Consider the following 19324-nt stretch of genomic DNA (forward strand, 5'->3'; position numbering starts at 1 on the left):
GTATACGCTTGACACTGAGCTGTTCAAATATCCAGTGCTCTATGAACTCAATGAGAGTTGAGTAGACGTAGATTGATCGTGTGTCTTGTACCTACCGTATTTTACATGGAATGGCTTAAACTAAACAGTTGTGTCACCTGATTCCTATCATCTTTGTTTCGAGGCACGCCAAAACTTGCAAAGTTCTCAACATCTTTATGTGCCCGTAGAGTGTGGTACCGTACAGTGTGGTTTTCTCAGAAATTGCGCAGTGTGAACCTGGGCGATATAGCACTTATAAAAAACTTCAAAAAATCCGCGTTCACCTTTCTGTAAGGCCCACAACTTTGATTCCTATGCTGTTGCAAGAAAGTATGGTTGACTCGTGAGGCCTAGTCTGCTATAAAAAATTCCTTGCAGAGAGAACTTCGAAGTCTTTACACAACAAGGTGTTATTGAAGTAGAAACTAACAACTAAATAGTAAAAACAAACTTACAACGAATTAGGTACTAGCACAGATACTAGATATAAGGTGTAAAAATAATTCATTATTCTTTTACCTTATATTATAAACTAAGAAGCTGTGCAGCACAAATAGAGTATTGTTGTCATCTCTGGTCTGGCGTACCTCGGTATCAACTAGAACTAACTTGAAAATTGACCTTTTGTGAATGGTTATCACTACATAGTATAAAACAAATTTACTTTCTCTGTCCCTATATCCCTATGTATGCTTAAATCTTTAAAACTACGAAACGGATTTTGATGCGGTTTTTTTAATAGATAGAGGGATTGAAGAGGAAGCTTTAAATGTATAATATCATCCATTAAATAGTGGAGAAATACTGTTATTTTTGAGGTTTCTAATGTGATGTCGTAATGTGTGATGTGTTACATTTTTCCGCTTACATTGCAAACGCAGGCTGAAACGTACGAGATTTATCAAAATAATCTACTAAGTATTGTACACATTGAAAAAGTCTACAGAAAACTCCGCTATGGTATATGTCTATCTCTTATGGATATCCCACAATAACATTTTTTTGTCATTTACTTTTTACAGCAAATAAGGGCTAATTTTCGAAGCGATTTTAACCAATACATTATTAATCCTTATCTAATTAAATACCTTAAATACATTGTTGATTTAATATAGATCTATATGGCCCTTTACAGCATATGATTTAAATGAATAATTTCGAAGATATTAATGATATTACAGATTTAATAGAACTTTGAATTTAGCAGCGATCGGACGCGTTCTGGACCGATTTTTCAAATTTAACACGTGTGTACAGGACAACGTTTGTCGGGTCCGCTAGTAACTTATATGTTCCTAAGGGACGCAATCAAATTTGGCCGGTACGCCCGGAGACATAATACTTTGAATTTTCCCGCTTTTAAGCCGCTATGTTTCGTTTGCTCAGTGGGCTACCCAGAGGCATTATCCTCCTTCCCCTCTCTCCAGAGACAAATAACAGTACACAATAAAAATAGGACAATATCAGACTAAGGTCTGGCCACATATGGAGTGCTAGCGACATCTCTGGTCTACCACCCCAGTATCAGCTCGATTTGCCCGAAATATCGGGATCCAGTGCTCTGTGAACGGCTAGATCACTTGGCGCTACGTGGTGACGTCACTTCATTGTGTGTCTTCTACCGCATCTATCACGGGGTATGTTTCGAAGAGCTGTAGCCGATAATTTTTTCGTGGTTTTCCAGGAACCTTCTTCCACGTACAACCAAGCTGTGAAATAAGCTTCCTTGTGTGGTGTTTCCGGGACGATACGACATGGATACCTTCAAAAAAGGCATGTACACCTGTGATTCCTTGGGCGGCGGTGATCACTTAATATCGGGAGACCCGTTCGCTCATTTGTCCTCCTCTTCCATAAAAAAACTGGATCAAGCTCTTAACAGAGTCTTAGATTTCCGATAATTTACCGCTGTGACTAGCGCTGTTATTGTTCCTAAAGATATTATTAATGAACTCAGATATTTATTAAGCTTTGGCAGTGTCAACCTACTTTCCATAAACTTCATCCTGATTCAAATTGATAAACAAAATTGTAACCTTATTAGTTTTGAATAAATAAAATATAAATATTGAATAGATAATATTATTTAGAGAAAGTATAACGCCTATCTAAAATATGACTAATAAATATTAGACTAGCTGCTAATTTTATTTATGTTTGTCGAGAAATTTACTAGTGGTTACTTATCACTAATATTTCTGTCGGACGAGAATTATAGAGTTTAGTATCTGAATACTACTAACTACATAACCTTAATGAAATAGAAATTGGCGTGAAGCTTTTTCTCAAGCAGCTAATATAGAGTCAAAATATAATATCAATGTTTTGTTCAACAACTTGATTGGGGATACATATTAATTATTGTATGATTCTTTGATAATTTATGCGCCTAGATAGAGCCTATTTCTGTTAGGCAACGCATGACAACAGGCCAAGTTACTACTACTTTAGTGTTCATGACAGCTACGTTTTACACGAGCTGAATGAAAACAGATATTACCACTATTTTTCTCTCTAAGATATTTCTTTTTTTTGATGTGTTGGCAGCTGTTGTAGTCTATCTAGACGTATAAATCATCTAAGGTATGATTATTTTAGTATATTTTTATTAATCTGTACTCCTTATTCACCCTATCTGAAATCTGAAATACTCTGCATCTTTCAGAAAAAGTTGGCAGCACTAGCCCGTAGGATACCTGATCGATTACATATTCATAGATTTACAAAATACTAGGACTCCCTAAAAGCTCGAAAATGCGTGGTCAATTTTATTTGTCTGTCGGTTAAAAATTAGAAATGTTCTTCTGCCTCGAACTCTTTGTCTGTCTGTACACTAGTGTATTGTAAATTTATGGTCAAAACAAAATTTAGTTAAAAGGCATAAAAGCCATTCCTAAAAGGCATGCCTTTGTATATTGTGAATGTATGACTTTATGAATTCGAACAACAAATAGATATATTTCCTATTTTTTAACTCGCCTTAACAAATTTTTCACTTCTCTTTCAAATCCTGCGCATGTATAGACGTGATACATTAAAATAGGAATAATGAAACATAAAAACTATTTTAAGATTGATTTAATGTTGTTTATTAAGGGTTTTGTTCGTTTAGTAATGTAGATAAACTGAATTATTCGACTTCGTGTTTCAAGCTACGATTAAGATAAGCTAGCTTTAACAACATTTCGGTTTGCAATGCAATACGGAGCAGCACTTTCTTGGTGGGCATAGTGGGGGTGAGTCGCAACAACCAGGCATGCTTCGACATTTTACGACAGGGCATGTTTTCTTACGATTATTGCACGGAGAAGTACGTTTACGATGCCCTCTTATTTTCGGTTGACTTTTGGTTCTACGTGTACGTTTCCGTCCAACTGGGCATGGTCGAAGACACGGAGAGCTTTTGCATGAACCAGCACCGCAAGGTGAACCACAACATGGCGGTGCACAAGGCTTTTTGCAAAATGGCGGTGGAAATACACAGCATGCCGAGCACGGATTACATGGAGGACTTATTCTGTATCGAGGTATTGGACAAGGCTTACATGGGGGCTTACAACATTTAAAGCAAGGTTGACCACAAGGTTTCTTTTTGAAGCATTTAGGTTTGCATGGAGAAGGTCTACAAACAATCATTCTACATTTAGATGGTCGACAGGGTATTGGGACTGGACAAGGCATGGGGCATGGCGTTGAGCATGGTGGAGGATGGGATGGTGGAGGAGTCCACTCCAACATCAGTTCGTTTTTGGCTAAAGGAGCTCCAGTCATTCTTCTGATAACTAATTCAAATACTCCTCTTCTAGGATTAGCACTTGTTGATACTTTAACAGGAGCTTTATCTGCCCCCGCTGCTGCAACTATACACTTGGGACCTTGACAAGGCTCTTTTCCATGAACAGGGCAAGTTTCTCTAGGGGCAATTTTGATATGTGAAATAGTAACCATCATATCACCTTCAGTTACACCTATAGCTGGACATGGCTTGTTCAGTTTATCATCTTTTATCGAAACAGATTTAAGAGCATTAGTAGCGGTTGTTGTGCCTCGTACGGATTTCGTCTGACTAGAGCTGGTATTTTGACTTTTCATTTTGTTGTGAGATTTCTTACTTTTTATTATAGGCTTAGAATCACATGGTCCAATCCTCGCATCTGAACATTTGGTAGCACTACTGCTTGATTTGTCAACGGTACGTTTCGGTTTTGTGTTTGGGTCTCCCAACCCCTTTTGATTAGTTTTATTTCGTCCAAAAAGGTAAACATTGACATATCTTTCTTTATCATTATAGTAACGAGAAATATCTCGCGTTGTTGATGTAGTTCCCATAGACGTAGAAAATGATGATGCGTTGGAATAATTCAGTGGTAATGATGTGCCATTAACTTGAAAACATTTATTGATAGAGGCTGTGGCCTGTGTTCCTGATGTTTGGTAATCGCAAAGTTTATTGAAGAAAGCCATGTAAACTGTTGTCTCTCTTTGTCCAAACAAAGGCTTTTTCCCGGGATTGCCAGCTTTAAATAACGTATTATACTGACCATTTTTAAAAGTTATTGAATTACAGTTACTTTCACTTATGATTGAATCATTTGATGTATTGTTGTTTATTTGTTTCAGATGAGACCTCTCTAAATAGTTCCTTCTATAGTTGTCCGGTGACATCAGAATTATATTCATATATTTCTTATTGGCAAGAAACTCAACATGCTGAAGCTCCAAGATGGACCTTATAAGATCGGATTTTTGTATTTCATGACTCAGATCTTGATAAAACGGCAAGCTCCGGACACCTAGGATAATTGACGATTCATTTTAGTTCATGGATTTGTTAGCATTAAATAGTAATGTGACTTAAAAATCATAAAACAGAGTAACCCAAAAAGATTTATTGAACAATTGTAACACTGTGTAACATTAAAAGGTAAATAAGAAAAAACACAAAATCAATAAGTATAAAATGAATGGTATTACGGCATACGACAGCAGCCCGTACAAGTAGATACACACTGAGCTACGCGCGTATCTGTAGTTGGTATCACTTTTTCTTGAGTCATTACTGGTGTAATAAACTGATATTCTAATTTAGACTTTCTTCCATGCATTTCTACTGTCTTGCCAATTCTTAATTTAATAACTTGTGTCGGCAAATCGTATACTACTCCGGGGTAGTTTTCAGCAGTTGTGGGCATAAGCTGTCCGGGCTCATCTCTAGCTAAATCTCCAACTCCATCAGAGGAAAATTTAAAATGCGCCCTTTGTTTGTGACCTGTTCCGCATGAATCCGAAGGCATTTGGAAGATGACTTTGTTTCCAGGAGGGCAGCAATCTACACAATGTAATAGTTTCAAAATATCAGTGCAATTAATACACTCATCTAATTATAGATTCGTTGTGCAGTTATATAACAATATATATATTGTATATTTTATGAAAAGCTCTGATAGTACTGGGATGACTTATTAAACATGTTTGCTTATTTTCAAATACATATAAAATATCTGTCGGTGGGGATTTAACTGCTATTAAATTGTGTTATAATTTGTGTACCTTTAAAAATTTTTTTAGGAGATCGTTAAACAACTAAGCTAGTTTTTTCTTAGGTTTCTGTTTCTTGAGACGCCTCACAAAACACTCGCAGTCAAGATCGGATTGAATTCTAATATTCTGTTTAGTGACAGGAGGTACTTTATCGGGTCCTTTTGGTGTTACTAATTCTAATTCCAGTTTACATTTCCTGTCATCTTCTATTGCAGTTTTAGCTACTTTAAGTACAAAAACATCAGTAACAGGACAATCTCTGGTATCACCACGGGCCATAGCAGCTTGGCCGTGTTTCGAGGCTTGAAGACAGCCTTCAGTAGTACATGTGAATTGCGTATCAGCCGGTTGTGCTCCACGACAGCAGATATCTTCACTTGGCAATGCTAAGCTAATTTGATTTTTTCCACATGGTGGGTCGCATGCACCAGCACCAGCATTTTTAGTATATGGGCATTGCATTGCGCAATGAGTTTGACTAATTTTTTTTATAATAGATGCACTCGCTGGTACCTTGATCTTTAGTTCATTGCCTCCCAGATTCATGCCTATTTCTTCAAATTGTTTACTCCGACCTGACCATTAAAAAAGTCAAATCTCACGGTTTCTTTATTTATAATTATTGTACTAATGCAAAAAATACTATATTAATCAATGACGCGGTATCGCACCCGCACATGGCCTAATTTATTTATTTATTATAAAAATAATAAGAAAGGAAATAAATAATAAAAAAAAAATACTTTTCAATATAAATGCTCACCTTTGGGAACGTGTAAACAATATTGATCGGTATTTCTACAAAGCATTTGTTGCTTTGGTTGTGGTTTTGGGCCAGTGCAATAACAAGGATCATCAGGATCTTGGCATGGCATGCTGTTGTAGAGATCTGGAGCTGAAATTTGAGATTATATTTTTTAAGGTTTTATATCAGTTCCTTTTTTTAGTAAAATGAAGATAGTAAAATTTACTGTAATCGAAACTACAAGTCACTTACCTGGTGGGCAAACTGCATTGGCTCCTGAGCATGTGTTGCCTTCTATTCCGCCAATTCCACTGCGTCCATGTCCTCTTGCAGCTCCGCATACACATGGATCATCCATTGTCTGAAAATCTTTGCGAGGTGCACATGATCGATCTATAACACCGGAAGTACTTTTGCCTCCCGCTCCCAAAGTAGGAACGCCTGAGCCTTGGAATTTCGTTATTATTAACTTCCCAAAACAAGATATACGTAAAAACATAACTATGTCTCCAGTCTCTTCGCCTTCTGGATCGACAATTCTAAATGAATCTTTTAGCGCTTCATAACTAACACTTGTAGGGTCTTCTAAAAATTTCTTGCGAGTTTCGACAAATTCTTTCGTCATATCTATTGTGCATTGACCCATAATAATTTTTGTTGGAAGGCAGCCACATGGAAGTGATTTATAAACAGTTATTTTAATTGGAAACTTGCTCATTGCAGTACTTATATCGCTTTCTTTTAGTGAAAAAAGGCAGGACTTTCCGCAATTGAAGGTTTTTATAAACGGCCCTCCACTTCGTGCGATACATTCTGTGGTGTCATCATCACATATCTCAAGAGGCTCAATAGAGGAACATTCAATGTTTACACAAGTTCTGAAATCTCGATCTGAAAAACAAGGGCTTTTGACGAAAACTATTTTATCGATAAACGCTTCCAAAAGAAAAAGGCCATCATCATTTTTCGACATTTTAACTAAAAATTTAAAGGGGTTGGGAGATTTTTATTATTTTATTATATGGTTAGATCAGACTGACATTGTTTCAAAATTTACAATGATAGATGAACAAAAGAGCATTGTGAATTATGTCATTGATATTCTTTTTTGTTTTCTTTAATTTCTTTAAGGATTTATATATTATATTTATACATTTTTTGCCCCGTTTTATACTTCTTAACCTATTGAGTGCACAGGTTTTAACTTTTATTTTATTCAAATACTATTTCATTTGGGGTTATTCGTACGCCTATCAAGCAAGCGATCCTTTCATTTCAGTTTGAGGGGCATTTAAACCTTGCTAATAACTTATAATACCCAGACGACCGATCCTTGCTCGGATTTTTAAGAATGTACAAAATTTTAACAAAAATAAAGCTAATAGGAAACCTGGATTGGACCCAGGTCTTCTGCTTTCCGGATCACCCAATGTCCCATCTGAGCTATTAAATTCTTGTAGATAGTGGCGAAATTTACCTTTGTATTCTAATGTTATTCTAGTAGTTTCTCAGTAAAACACGGATAAAATCTCATTTTCTTAAATTGAAACCTAGCCAAAACGATTTCTAACTCCCGAAACTACCTGTATACTAAATTTCATTATAATCGTTGGAGCCGTTTACGAGCTTCAGATTATATATATATATACATATATATATACAAGAAATGCTCGTTTAAATATATAAGATATAACTAACTTTAGGCAGCGAGTTTATTTAACTAACCCCGTTGAATGCGTATCGCGGTCCCTCGAGAACCTTTTATAATTATGTGAAGTTGTAAAGCCACTGGATGCCTGGCAGATGTGAGAAAGCTCAGTAAAATTCCAATTTCTATTGAATGAAAATGAAATCTAAGGATTTTGGATTTTACCACTCACATAATATGTTTGCATATATATATATATATATATATGTATATATATATATCATATAGAAGGGATGTCTTTCTAGGAGAACCTTGGAAACGATAATATGCATATTGGTGCATTGAAAATATTACGCGGCAGTCGATTTGGTTTTAAAATTAATGTCAAGTTCGTTCTCTGCCATCGAGATTGAGACTGTACATTAATCATAAAAATAAAAAATGAAACAAAATTTAATAGAACTGCAGTAAAAGATAAAATTATTGCCGGAAAAATTAAATTTAGGCATAGTCTCAAATTGATGTGTATAGTTTCAAATTATTGCTTTTTTTGTGATTTAAATTATTAGTCTCCCAACAAAGTTTTGTAAGCTTAACATGTCCGAACAGGCCGCTCAAATTGTGGCATTGGTGTGGGAAGGCTTGGATCAACGAACGATTGCTTCACAAATTTAAGTTTAAACCAGTCTATACGGTTCCTAGAGTATACCGAAGGCTTGTACCAGTTCACAGTGTGTTTTGAGACTCAAAAAAGTGACATCGGCTTTATATTAAATATTTTAACTCAATAGTTCATTACAAATGTACCAAAAAACTCCCATGTGTCAATTTTGAATACTATATTTATTAAATCTTAAAGTTCTTGTGGCCATCGGAGAGAAAATACTGAAAAACTTCGTCAAAAAAAACTGTATATAATTGAGTTTTATTTGTATTCCACATTTATAAAGCAGGTCTAGGCGAATATTCTATTTGCTTTCATATAACCAAAAATTCAAATAGAACGTACAAAAAATATTTTAGTTAAATAAGTATTTTTCTTTTAATTTTTCTAGCTCGAAATATAACTTGTGTCTGTTATTAATAGATTCCTTATACTAAGGTTTATCACCTAGAAAAATATAACTTTCAACTTGGGCCTAACTTCAAATGAACCAACTAAAATCAATATTTATTACATTAATTATCATTCATATTCAAAAAAAAAATAATGGTCCTTTCCAGTATGCAAGGATCATCTTCATTATCAGGCGAAAGACGTCCACTGGTGGACAAAGACCTCCCCCAAATATCGCCATGACGATCAGTCCTGCGCTGCCCTCATCCAACGTATTCCGGCGATCTTGACCAGATCGTCGGTCCATCTTATGAGGGGCCTACTTACACTGCGTCTTCCGTTTCATGGTAGCTATTCGAGGATTTTACTGCCCCAATGGTCATCTGTCCGTCGAACTATGTGCCCTGCCACTGTCACTTCGGTTTCGCAATCATTTGGTATGGAACATTAAAAGATGAACTTCTACCTAAAAAACCTATTAAAATGTCTAGAGATGTTAAAAAAAAACGAAAGTTACAAAATGTCTACAAAGACGTAAGTATTCAACAGTTTTTGTAAATTATTTATAAATATTTGTATGCTTATAATTTTGCTAATTAATGCTTATACTCAATGTTACTTTTCAATATGCATACGTCAAAGCGCCAAGTTTTATAATAAGCGCATTTAAATAATGTAATACGTAAATGCCATAAGATATTAAGAGCACAATATTGTTCAGTGAAAAGGTCGCGGGAGACAGCTGTCAGGGTAGGCGACACGATATTGGGGAGCTACGCCAGACTAAATCGATAATTGCATATTGCTCGTCCACCCCTACCCAGCCTCCGGCTGTCTCGTTGGGAAGATGGGGGACGTTGGGTGAATACTATGATACAGTTTATTATGTGTGACTCTTTACATGTATAGTTTCGGTTAGTCTATAATATATCCTTGTGTTTAAATGTTAATTCCGTTAGTAATTCATTAAAAAAACCTTTTGCTGTTATGAACGAGAGTCTGCCTACGATCACTTACGTACTCACGTACAATGGCGACGAAAATTTCCCCATTCTTCTTTAATCGCGATGGGCACTTTTTAATAGGGAAATAACTTATGGGTTCGCTTCACCGACATGCTCATGACTGGCGGACGCGATAAATAAATAATAAAAAAATAAATGTTAATATATTTAGTTAGACACTTTTTGGGGTGAGAGAGAAATCCAGTGAGTTCGCGTCACCGAAATGCTTATAGCTGTAGCTATACAGCTGACATATTGAATGGATTTATTTATTTCAAAATAAGCTCGTACCTATGCCCTACTCAAAGATCGGTGTAGCTGCTATTATTCCTCTGGTGTTACAGCAGCATGTGAATGACCACATTAACGATATACCACCGATGATGATATAACGATAACCATCAGATGACCCGCACTCTAGTTCTTGCCGCTTGAATGATGGAAGTTATTAGCATTAGGTGATCACATAAGATATTCGTGGTTCATTTCTATTTTATGCATTAGAAAGTAAAGGAAATGAAACAATATTAAAAAGGATTTGTTAATGTTTATTAATTTAAAAAAGAAGATCAAAAAAGGTTAAAAGGAGTCACCGTCAGCAGCAAATTACAAAATATTTGGAATACCACGCGATAAATTTGTGGGACTTTAATATATGAAAATTTGTGAAATAGTTAACACAGCTGGGAAATTACGAGTTAGATATTGAATAGTCAGACACTATTTAGAAAACTTTCTTAAAATACAATTGTACTTCACGGGAGGATAATTTTCATAGTACCAGTTGCAAGCTTCATTCTGATATGGTCGTCCAAGTCTAGAAAAGAAACATAATAAAATAGAACTATCCCAGTTTGTATAGCAGTTTTAAACGTTTTAAAGTAGGTTTAAACTTCGAGGGATATTATTTTCCAATTGTTGTGGATTATCTATTTATTATTTTATATAGTTAATAAATTATACAATAACTAGCTGACCCAGCAAACGTTGTATTGCTGATATTAAAATCGCGATACAAAAGTAACTGTTGATCGTAGTTGGATGAAAATTAGAAGTTGTATGTATTTTTTAATTTTGCCTTATAATCAAACAAATATAAAAAAGAATGTCAAAAAATTTAAAAAAAAATAGGCGTGGACCACCCTTAACATTTAGGGGGATGGAAAATAGATGTTGTCCGATTCTCAGACCTACCCAATATGCACTCCAAATTTCATGAGAATCGGTCAAGCCGTTTCGAAGGAGTTTAACTACAAACACCGCGATATGAGAATTTTATATATTAGATATACATAAGCAACGTTATTTGGGTACTTTTATACCATTAATGCCCAGCTTCCACATAAATTGTCTCTCATAATTTGTCTTCTATTTTTGAAATATCAAACTTTCAAACAACAATGAAGTGACGTTACCCCTTCCTGTTTTGCATGTAGGGTGAGGGTATGAAGGAGAATAGACTGCATAATCAAACTTGAATATTAAATTCTCTCATAAGTTACTTAAGTTATAATGATCTTCATCAGGTTTCTTTGGACGGAAGTGTGAGGATCAGTAGAACCTTACCCTTACCTTAAAATTGTGTTACGTCACTAAAACAAAAGAAATAGGACATAAAAGTTCCTTCTCTCCCAAATACAATTAAGTATAAGTGACAAATTATTTATATATATATCAACTATGGAACTTGGAAGTTAGAACATAAAAAAAACTTTAGTAGCTGTTATGATAGACCATTAAAAGGTCAATACTTATTCATTAAATCTTGAATTTCATTTGGCGTCAATGTTGCTGAAACATCAGGATAGTATCGCCAACGTTTCTGGTTTGAGTTTTCGCTGGACGCCACGGTGGGTCGTTTTGGATCGGATGATTTCTCACAACTTTGACATGGCATTCCAGATTGGTCCTGAAAGTAAAAAAGCAAATGTTATTTAAAATTATTAGAACCTAGGACCTTAAAGCGTAGCACCCATAGTACATATAGTATACGTAGTTTGAAATGATTGCGAAACTGAAGTGGCAGTGGGTAGGGCATATAGTTTGACGGACAGATGGCCGCTGGGGCAGTAAAGTCCTCGAATGGCGACCACGTAACGGAAGACGCAGTGTTGGTAGGTGGACAAGATGGACCGATCGTCGTCAAGATTGCCGGAATACGTTGGATGAGGGTATCGCAGGACCGATTGTCGTGGAAATCTTTGGGGGAGGCCTTTGTCCAGCGGTGGACATCTCCCGGCTGATGATGATCATGATGATGGTGAAGTGTAGTTTGAGTATCAGAACTGCGTGCGTTTGTAACAACGTCATTCATCTTACGATTCACGAATGTATTCACAACTTATGACAATATTTCCCTCAATTGAAATAAACGAATACAGAAAATTTACATAATTGAACGATTCCATGACGCAGCTGTTGTGTCGTTCTAGAATTATGGAATCAGCAACATGAAAAGGCACGTTGTATTTGCATTTGTGACAAAGACTGCATCCGTGCTTGAATGGATAGGCTATTTTTAAGTACCTAATCTTTAACACTAAACCATTCTCTAACCTTTGATTCACCTCCGTCTCTGTTAAATGCATCACATGCATGTTCACGCCTGTACTTAACACAATCCAGATCATACTGATAAGACCTTGGAAATACATCTTGATGATCTGTAGCAGAAAATATATATTATGTATTTTGAACTTTGAATACAATGCCGTGACATGCACAAAATGGTCGATACGTGTTCAAATTGTTTGACAAAAATCGCAAAAATCTCAACTTTAGCCACTGTAATGTAGAGACGTATTCGGGCAAAAAGGGAGATCACACATTTTTGACGGCGATATCAAATTTAATTAGTACCGTTGCATTTATTTAACTTTCATACTTGTTTTCATGTAGCCAGGCCTCACTTCCATGTAATTAAATATTGTTTTGCTTTTCAGTTCGTGGATGACATTTATGATGTAATATTAGATATGTAATACAAATAGATTAGATAAAAAAGCAGGAGTGATCTTTACAAAAAGGAGATGATTAACGGCCGTTTTCAATAACGTATCTCTAGTAACGGATACATTGCTGTGACCGTTTAATACAAGATCTTATCTATCCATAGTTATGTCCAATATAGTTATACGGCCGTTTTCAATAACCTTTCTATCCTTAGTTTAAGTTACGGACACATTGCTCATAGTAATGTCCAATATAGTTATAGTCGAATGCTATCTGTCAATAGGTTAATGAAATGTAAGTAAGCGTAAAAGGATAGGTTTGTCTACCGCTAACCGCTACCGCTGTAAGTTAAACTAGGGATAGATAGGTTATCAAATACGGCCATAATCAAGGATAAATAAAAATTAAGAAAAAATCAAATACTCACATTCTAGATTCAAGAAAGTAGCGTTTGTTCAACTTCTAATCTAAGCTTCTAACATAGACTTCACAATTGAACTGGTAATGTTCGAGGAAAAAAGAGCAGAGTAAGTATACCTATTTATGCATTCGAGGTAGTGAAGGTAGTCTGTGCTCCACCCGTTAGGCAGACACATCTCCGCAAAATGACCTTGTAATTAAAAGGCTCCCCAGTCTCGGTGCTAAAAGGTTTTAGAAAGACTATTCTCCCGTTTTGCCACCCTGTTGGAGGATGGGGTGCCCCTGGCGCGTGACGGCCATGGCCACGATCTCTCCCGACATCTCATTAATAAACAAAAAGGGATGGATAATGGAAGTGCATTTCCACGTCCTTGGCTTAACCTTCTAATGTTGAAGTTACAACGCAGTTTTATTAAGTACCTACCTGCTTGTGATTTGAATTAGAATCAACCACTTGTTTTGTAAGGAAGTAAAGGTGTTTCTTATCACTCACTTTTTGAATAGATATGTTACACATTACTCGACTGAGTCAAATTAGTCTTTTGTAGGGCGATGTACAATATACTTTTACACCAAGATCTCAGAAATTGTTCAAATCAAATGTTTCAAAAGATTTGATTTCAGATTCAAAAGAATTGTCAAAAAGCGTTTGTGTGGTATAGGTTAGTATAACATAAATTAATTAATCTTACCACAAATTGGGAATGAAGAGACCGCCCTCAAGCAATAGCCTGATTGATATTTAATAAAATAATAAGTTTTATTGTGCGATATTACATTGTAACTATATTCTTATGAAAAAAATCCCGCTGAGTCTCTTGCGCCCGTTCTTCACGTGGTAGTTTTTGACTTTCATTAAGTGATTTTTAACCGACTTCAAAAAAGGAGGAGGTTCTCAATTCGTCGGTAATTTTTTATGATTGTTACCTCAAAACTTTCGACTGGGTGAAGCGATTTTGATAATTCTTTTTATTTGAAAGCTGGTGCTTCCCGACAATGGGACCACCATTGTAATTTGGTCCAGACAGTGGAATCCATGAGAAAACCATAAAAGTCTTAATAAAGTCCATTCCACGCGTTCCCGCTTCTGCTCCGCTGTCAGTTCTTCAATTTTGCTATACATACGTATAGCAAAGTGGATGATAAATTTACGAATAACTTAATATCGCGCCAACCGATTTCGATGATTCTTTTTTTATTGGAAGGATACGTCAAATATAGTTTGGTGAGAGTTTGGTTAGGTTCGGATTACGGAATCCATGACAAAGTAATGGAACACTGTCTGTAATCAAATTGCTAAGTACTTACGTTATTTGTTGCATTGAGAAATTTAGTATATTTACACATATTTAGACAAATTATTAGTAAGTGTACTTCAAATTCACTAAAGATCATAAAATAAAAAAAAATAACAAAAAAACAACCTCCTTCAAAAACACTATTCTAAAACAATAGATATAATCTGCACTAAAAAGTATAAAATAATTGCGTATTTTTATACAATCTAATTAATTAATCTTATTCTAGTTACGATTATTGTAATTTTTGGAGTCGGTCTAGAATTAGATTAATTAATTAGCTTGTATAAAAATACGCAATTATTTTAATACTTTTTAGTGCACATTATATCTTTATTATTATATATTTGTTAATTTTTTTTTATTATATGGAATATTTTGAATAAAAATATTTGAATTGGAATAAAATACTAACGAGGTAATATCTTCTCAGATGTCATTCCAGATTTCATGTAGGCATCATGAAGATTATATGCATTTGCACCAGGCTTATCAACCCAGAAGGCCTTATCCATTTCCACCATTTTATCTATGACAGCATTTGGGAGTTCGTCAATAGTTGGCCTTGAAGTAATGTTATTTTATTTAACAACGAATGTTGTTCAGCATAATATTTTATGAGATTTCAATTAGAACATTATTAAATCTACAATTCCTTACATTTATGCAAACGACTCAAGTGTGTTGGAGTCCTCGAGACTTCCCGTTGCCCAAGTTAAGGCTAATTTCTTTCCAATCTGATGATTGCCCATACGATCTAAGTCGTAAATTATACTATTGTGTCTCCAATATCTATATATTAATATGATAACTATGAATGTATTATCCTTAGGACATTACAGTGTGGTTAGTAGACCAAAAGCTGCACAGTACACGATTGCCCAGAGCATTCACGTTGTGCGTCTTTGAGCAATCTACATAGTCTGTGTAACACAGACATCCAAATTTAACTTTTTCACTTCTTATTATTTCAGCAAATTAAAGCTAAGCTAAATGACTAGGTACATTCTTGATTTACGTAACAAAAACCATGTTGTTTGTGCCAAGGGACTTCTATAGTGTACCCGTGACATTACAATGTCACTAAAACCAGGCCGTTAAAATGTGAGAAATGAAGGCGATTGACAATCTACCGTATAATTATAATATCACGGCTTTGACAATATACCTGCGACTTAAACATGACTTAAAGGAACAACAGGGTTTTTCTTACATAGTGATTTTAAACATTTAAAACCTACCTTAGAGGAATTTCGTTTAATTCCCTTGTCAATGGCTGAAGAAATTTTCCTACAGTTTGTTGAGTTAAACATGGAGGTCTGTTTGGAGTCAAACTCTCATCCGTTTTAACAGTTAAAGAAACATCATCGAGTACATACCTATATTATAAACAAATAAAATTTATACATGTCCTCATAGATAACATCGACACATTATTTTATTAAATAGGTGGAATAAAGATATTTTCAACAAATCAATTATAATTGTATAACCAAGGTCTTGATAGATTGAATAATATAATTACTGGCCCTTAGTAACATTTTCACAAACAATTTATACGTCTAGACAAAGCCTCTTGCTACTGAACAACCGATGAAAACAGGCCAGGTTTATTACTTTTGTGTGCGTGACAATCTACGTCTTTCACTCGGGATTTGTATGTCACTTTGTGATAGTGTGCGTGCATTGCTCAAAATAGAGGTAAATTCTCAATCTCAATTTTTATCGGGGTTTTTACAGCTGTCATAGTCTGTTTAGACATATTAAGATATTGAAAATGCTTAAGATCTAAGCATTTTCATTATGCATAGTTGTCGAAGTGGAGGTGGATATTAAAAGAAAAGAAAACTTTTAACATTCATAAGTGTCGATTACCTACATAAATAAAGTGATTTTGATTAGATTACCCTAAAGGATTTGAGCTTTTAATAACTGTTAAAAAAAAATTACAAATTTAAGCACAATTGTCAAGTAGAGGTATTACAATGGTAAGTAGAGGTATTTGGTGAGTATTGCATAATATGTAGATGATTGATTGATAATGATTATATATATATATATAAATATATGGTATAATTGCTTATAAAATGCTCGCAAAATACCTTTATTTATTTACGGTGTCTGTGGATGAGACAACTATAGTACTCAATTACTTTTGTTTTGTATTAATTTACATTTAGTTACTTTTTTGCCTTACTCGTGTATGGCATTGACTATTTGACGTTACAGCATTTTTGTTGTATCACATAGGCTATAATATAGAAGGCTGAACCTTCTGACATAGTTATTTTTTAAAACACAACAAAATCATTATGATGATAATGATATTTTTAGATTGACTTCAAAAAGGGGGGTTGTATAGTTCGATTGAATTTTTTTTGTATGTTTTATGCTCCGCCAGCGAATTCTACACCGTTTATGTATTGATTTAAATTTTTTCTTCGTTTGAAAGGGTATACACACGCAGATTGGTTCACATATAAAAATCTGATGATGGAAGGTATGAGTCGGGCATTGAGGGAATTCCTCAATTTCACAGGAATATAAACATATATTAGCATTTTTTTTATGGAATAGGAGGACAAACGAGCGTACGGGTCACCTGTTGTTAAGTGATCACCGTCGCCCACAATCTCTTGCAACACTAGAGGAATCACAGGAGCGTTGCCGGCCTTTAAGGAAGGTGTACGCGATTTTTTTGAATGTACCCATGTCGTATCGTCCCGGAAACACCGCACAAGGAAGTTCATTCCACAGCTTTGTAGTACGTGGAAGAAAGCTCCTTGAAAGCCATACGGTGGAGGACCACCACACATCCAGATGATGAGGATGATATCCTTACTTGTGGCGTGTCGTGCGAAGGTGGAATTCGGCGGCAGGAATCAGGTTAAACAGCTCTTCGGAACACTCCCCGTGAAAATGCGGTTGAAGGCACACAATGAAGCGACACCTCTACGCAATGTCAAGTGATCCAGCCATTCACAGAGCACTGGGTCCCACACAATTCGAGCTCTCCGTTGCACGCGGTCAAATGGATCGAGCTGATACTGGGGTGCGCCAGACCAGAGATGACAGCAATACTCCATGTGTGGCCGGACCTGCGCTTTGTAGAGCGCTAGAATGTGGGTCGGTTTAAAGTATTACCGTGCTCTTTTAATGACGGCCAGTTTCTTTGAAGCCCATTTGGCCCCTCCAGATGACCACGAAATTGGCAATCGCTCGAGATTTCGAGACCCAGTATTCCGATACTAGGCGAGGCTTTAAGGGAAGTGTTGTCGAAGAACGGTGATACGACTAATGTTTTTTTTTAATACAGAAATTATCATTTGGTGAAGTGGAACAGATGATGAAGACCACTGATGACCACCAGGACTTTTAAATGGTGAGTATTTCGAGCAGGCAATATAGTTAAGTACGACAATAAAATATATAAATGTAAACAATAAGAATATCCATATCAAATTACATTCGGAGTTAAATAAAAGACGTGAAAACCAAAGAGACTTAGAACCAAAATGGTTCCTGATGTGTGACCCCCGACTGCACATATAATTTTATTTATTTCATTCATCCGTTCTTGCAGCTCTCAATAGGTTGTTAATAACTGGAATCAATGAACACTACCGTGCTGTGCTGTTAAAAATTAGCTTAAATATCTTTTATATACGTACTACCCGGTTACATTATCCCTGGGACCTCATCGTCACGGTGTGCTAAACACCGTAAAAACAAAGCCACATTACTAGGACATATTTATTAATAAATAAACAATATGTTTCTTCAGTATCATAGATTGATGTTGTGATACTAATCATTATTGTGAATATTATGATGAAAAATCAATGAAAGATTCTAGGTTAAGTAAAAGAATTAAGTATTTATGTTTCTGCCAGTACTATTATAGCTACAACAGAAATTACAGAACTATTAACAAAGGAAATCAAAACGTAACTATGAAAACTTCAAAACAATGCAGTCATAGCACGAAAATATCACATGACGTAACGGTAGGTAATGAAACTGCAAGCCGTACTGACGCAACAATACGAGAGCGGGTGAAAGAGAAACGGGAGGGGGCTACACGTCCTAGCGAGGTCCAGAGATGATATGGCCCTGTGTGTAAGTAAAAGCTAAAATACCCGAATTAATTTTTGTTATAGTCTATAATAAATAATAATCGTCTACTATTCAATATTCATTAACACAATACATACTCGAGAGGGTTATAGCCTCCCAATTTGGCAACATTACTCCGTGGGTCCAAAGGGTGACGCGTTGAGGATTCCATAGCCTTATAAACAGGTTTGTGCTATGATAATTATTTATAGGCCAAACAGTAGTAATACATATTGTAAATTAATTCAAGTAACACTATACATAACAATGAAGGGTGTAATCAAAGAGAATTTAAATTTAGATATTGGTTTTGATTGAATGACATGCTGAGTCACATGGTTTTAAAAAGATATATCAGCCTGGCGCAATTACCTAATAATAAATAAAGTAATGTTATAATGTAATAATATAATAATGTTTCATTATTCTAAGCTATAAATTGTATAAAAGTGATAGATTATTGATTTAATTCATCTAGAGTAAAATAATATTATAAAGTGTCAGTAGTGCTTGACACTTTTT

At 35.3% G+C, this 19324-nt stretch overlaps 2 protein-coding genes across 2 annotated transcripts; both read right to left on the reverse strand.

Moving 5' to 3' along the window:
• Positions 1–3094: 3094 nt before the first annotated feature.
• LOC126978548 (uncharacterized) lies at positions 3095–7353 on the reverse strand. The gene is made up of 3 exons (XM_050827481.1): positions 6560–7353; positions 6326–6457; positions 3095–4814 (listed from the first exon to the last, which is right to left on the reverse strand). The coding sequence occupies exons 1-3, from the start codon at positions 7278–7280 to the stop codon at positions 3196–3198; spliced, it is 2472 nt and encodes an 823-aa protein (XP_050683438.1). The 5' UTR covers positions 7281–7353; the 3' UTR covers positions 3095–3195.
• A 3190-nt stretch (positions 7354–10543) lies between these two features.
• On the reverse strand, positions 10544–19105 carry LOC126978562 (uncharacterized). Its single transcript, XM_050827511.1, has 6 exons — positions 18901–19105; positions 15928–16065; positions 15102–15250; positions 12573–12679; positions 11768–11925; positions 10544–10833 (listed from the first exon to the last, which is right to left on the reverse strand). Exons 1-6 carry the CDS (start codon positions 18972–18974, stop codon positions 10737–10739), a joined length of 723 nt encoding a protein of 240 aa, XP_050683468.1. The 5' UTR covers positions 18975–19105; the 3' UTR covers positions 10544–10736.
• Positions 19106–19324: the final 219 nt, after the last annotated feature.

Source organism: Leptidea sinapis, chromosome Z, assembly GCF_905404315.1.
Source record: "Leptidea sinapis chromosome Z, ilLepSina1.1, whole genome shotgun sequence".
Taxonomy (NCBI): Eukaryota; Metazoa; Arthropoda; class Insecta; order Lepidoptera; family Pieridae; genus Leptidea; species Leptidea sinapis.

Excerpts from the sequence above, each read along its gene's own strand:
- LOC126978548 (XM_050827481.1), bottom strand. The coding sequence starts at position 7,280 with ATGTCGAAAAATGATGATGGCCTTTTTCTTTTGGAAGCGTTTATCGAT. Across the intron at positions 6,458-6,559 it reads CAATGCAGTTTGCCCACCAG|CTCCAGATCTCTACAACAGC; the intron begins GTAAGTGACTTG and ends CTCAAATTTCAG. Across the intron at positions 4,815-6,325 it reads TTGTTTACACGTTCCCAAAG|GTGTCCGGAGCTTGCCGTTT; the intron begins GTGAGCATTTAT and ends CAATTATCCTAG.
- LOC126978562 (XM_050827511.1), bottom strand. The coding sequence starts at position 18,974 with ATGGAATCCTCAACGCGTCACCCTTTGGACCCACGGAGTAATGTTGCC. Across the intron at positions 11,926-12,572 it reads GAGACGGAGGTGAATCAAAG|GACCAATCTGGAATGCCATG; the intron begins GTTAGAGAATGG and ends TTTTACTTTCAG. Across the intron at positions 10,834-11,767 it reads ATTCAAGATTTAATGAATAA|ACTTGGACGACCATATCAGA; the intron begins GTATTGACCTTT and ends TTTCTTTTCTAG.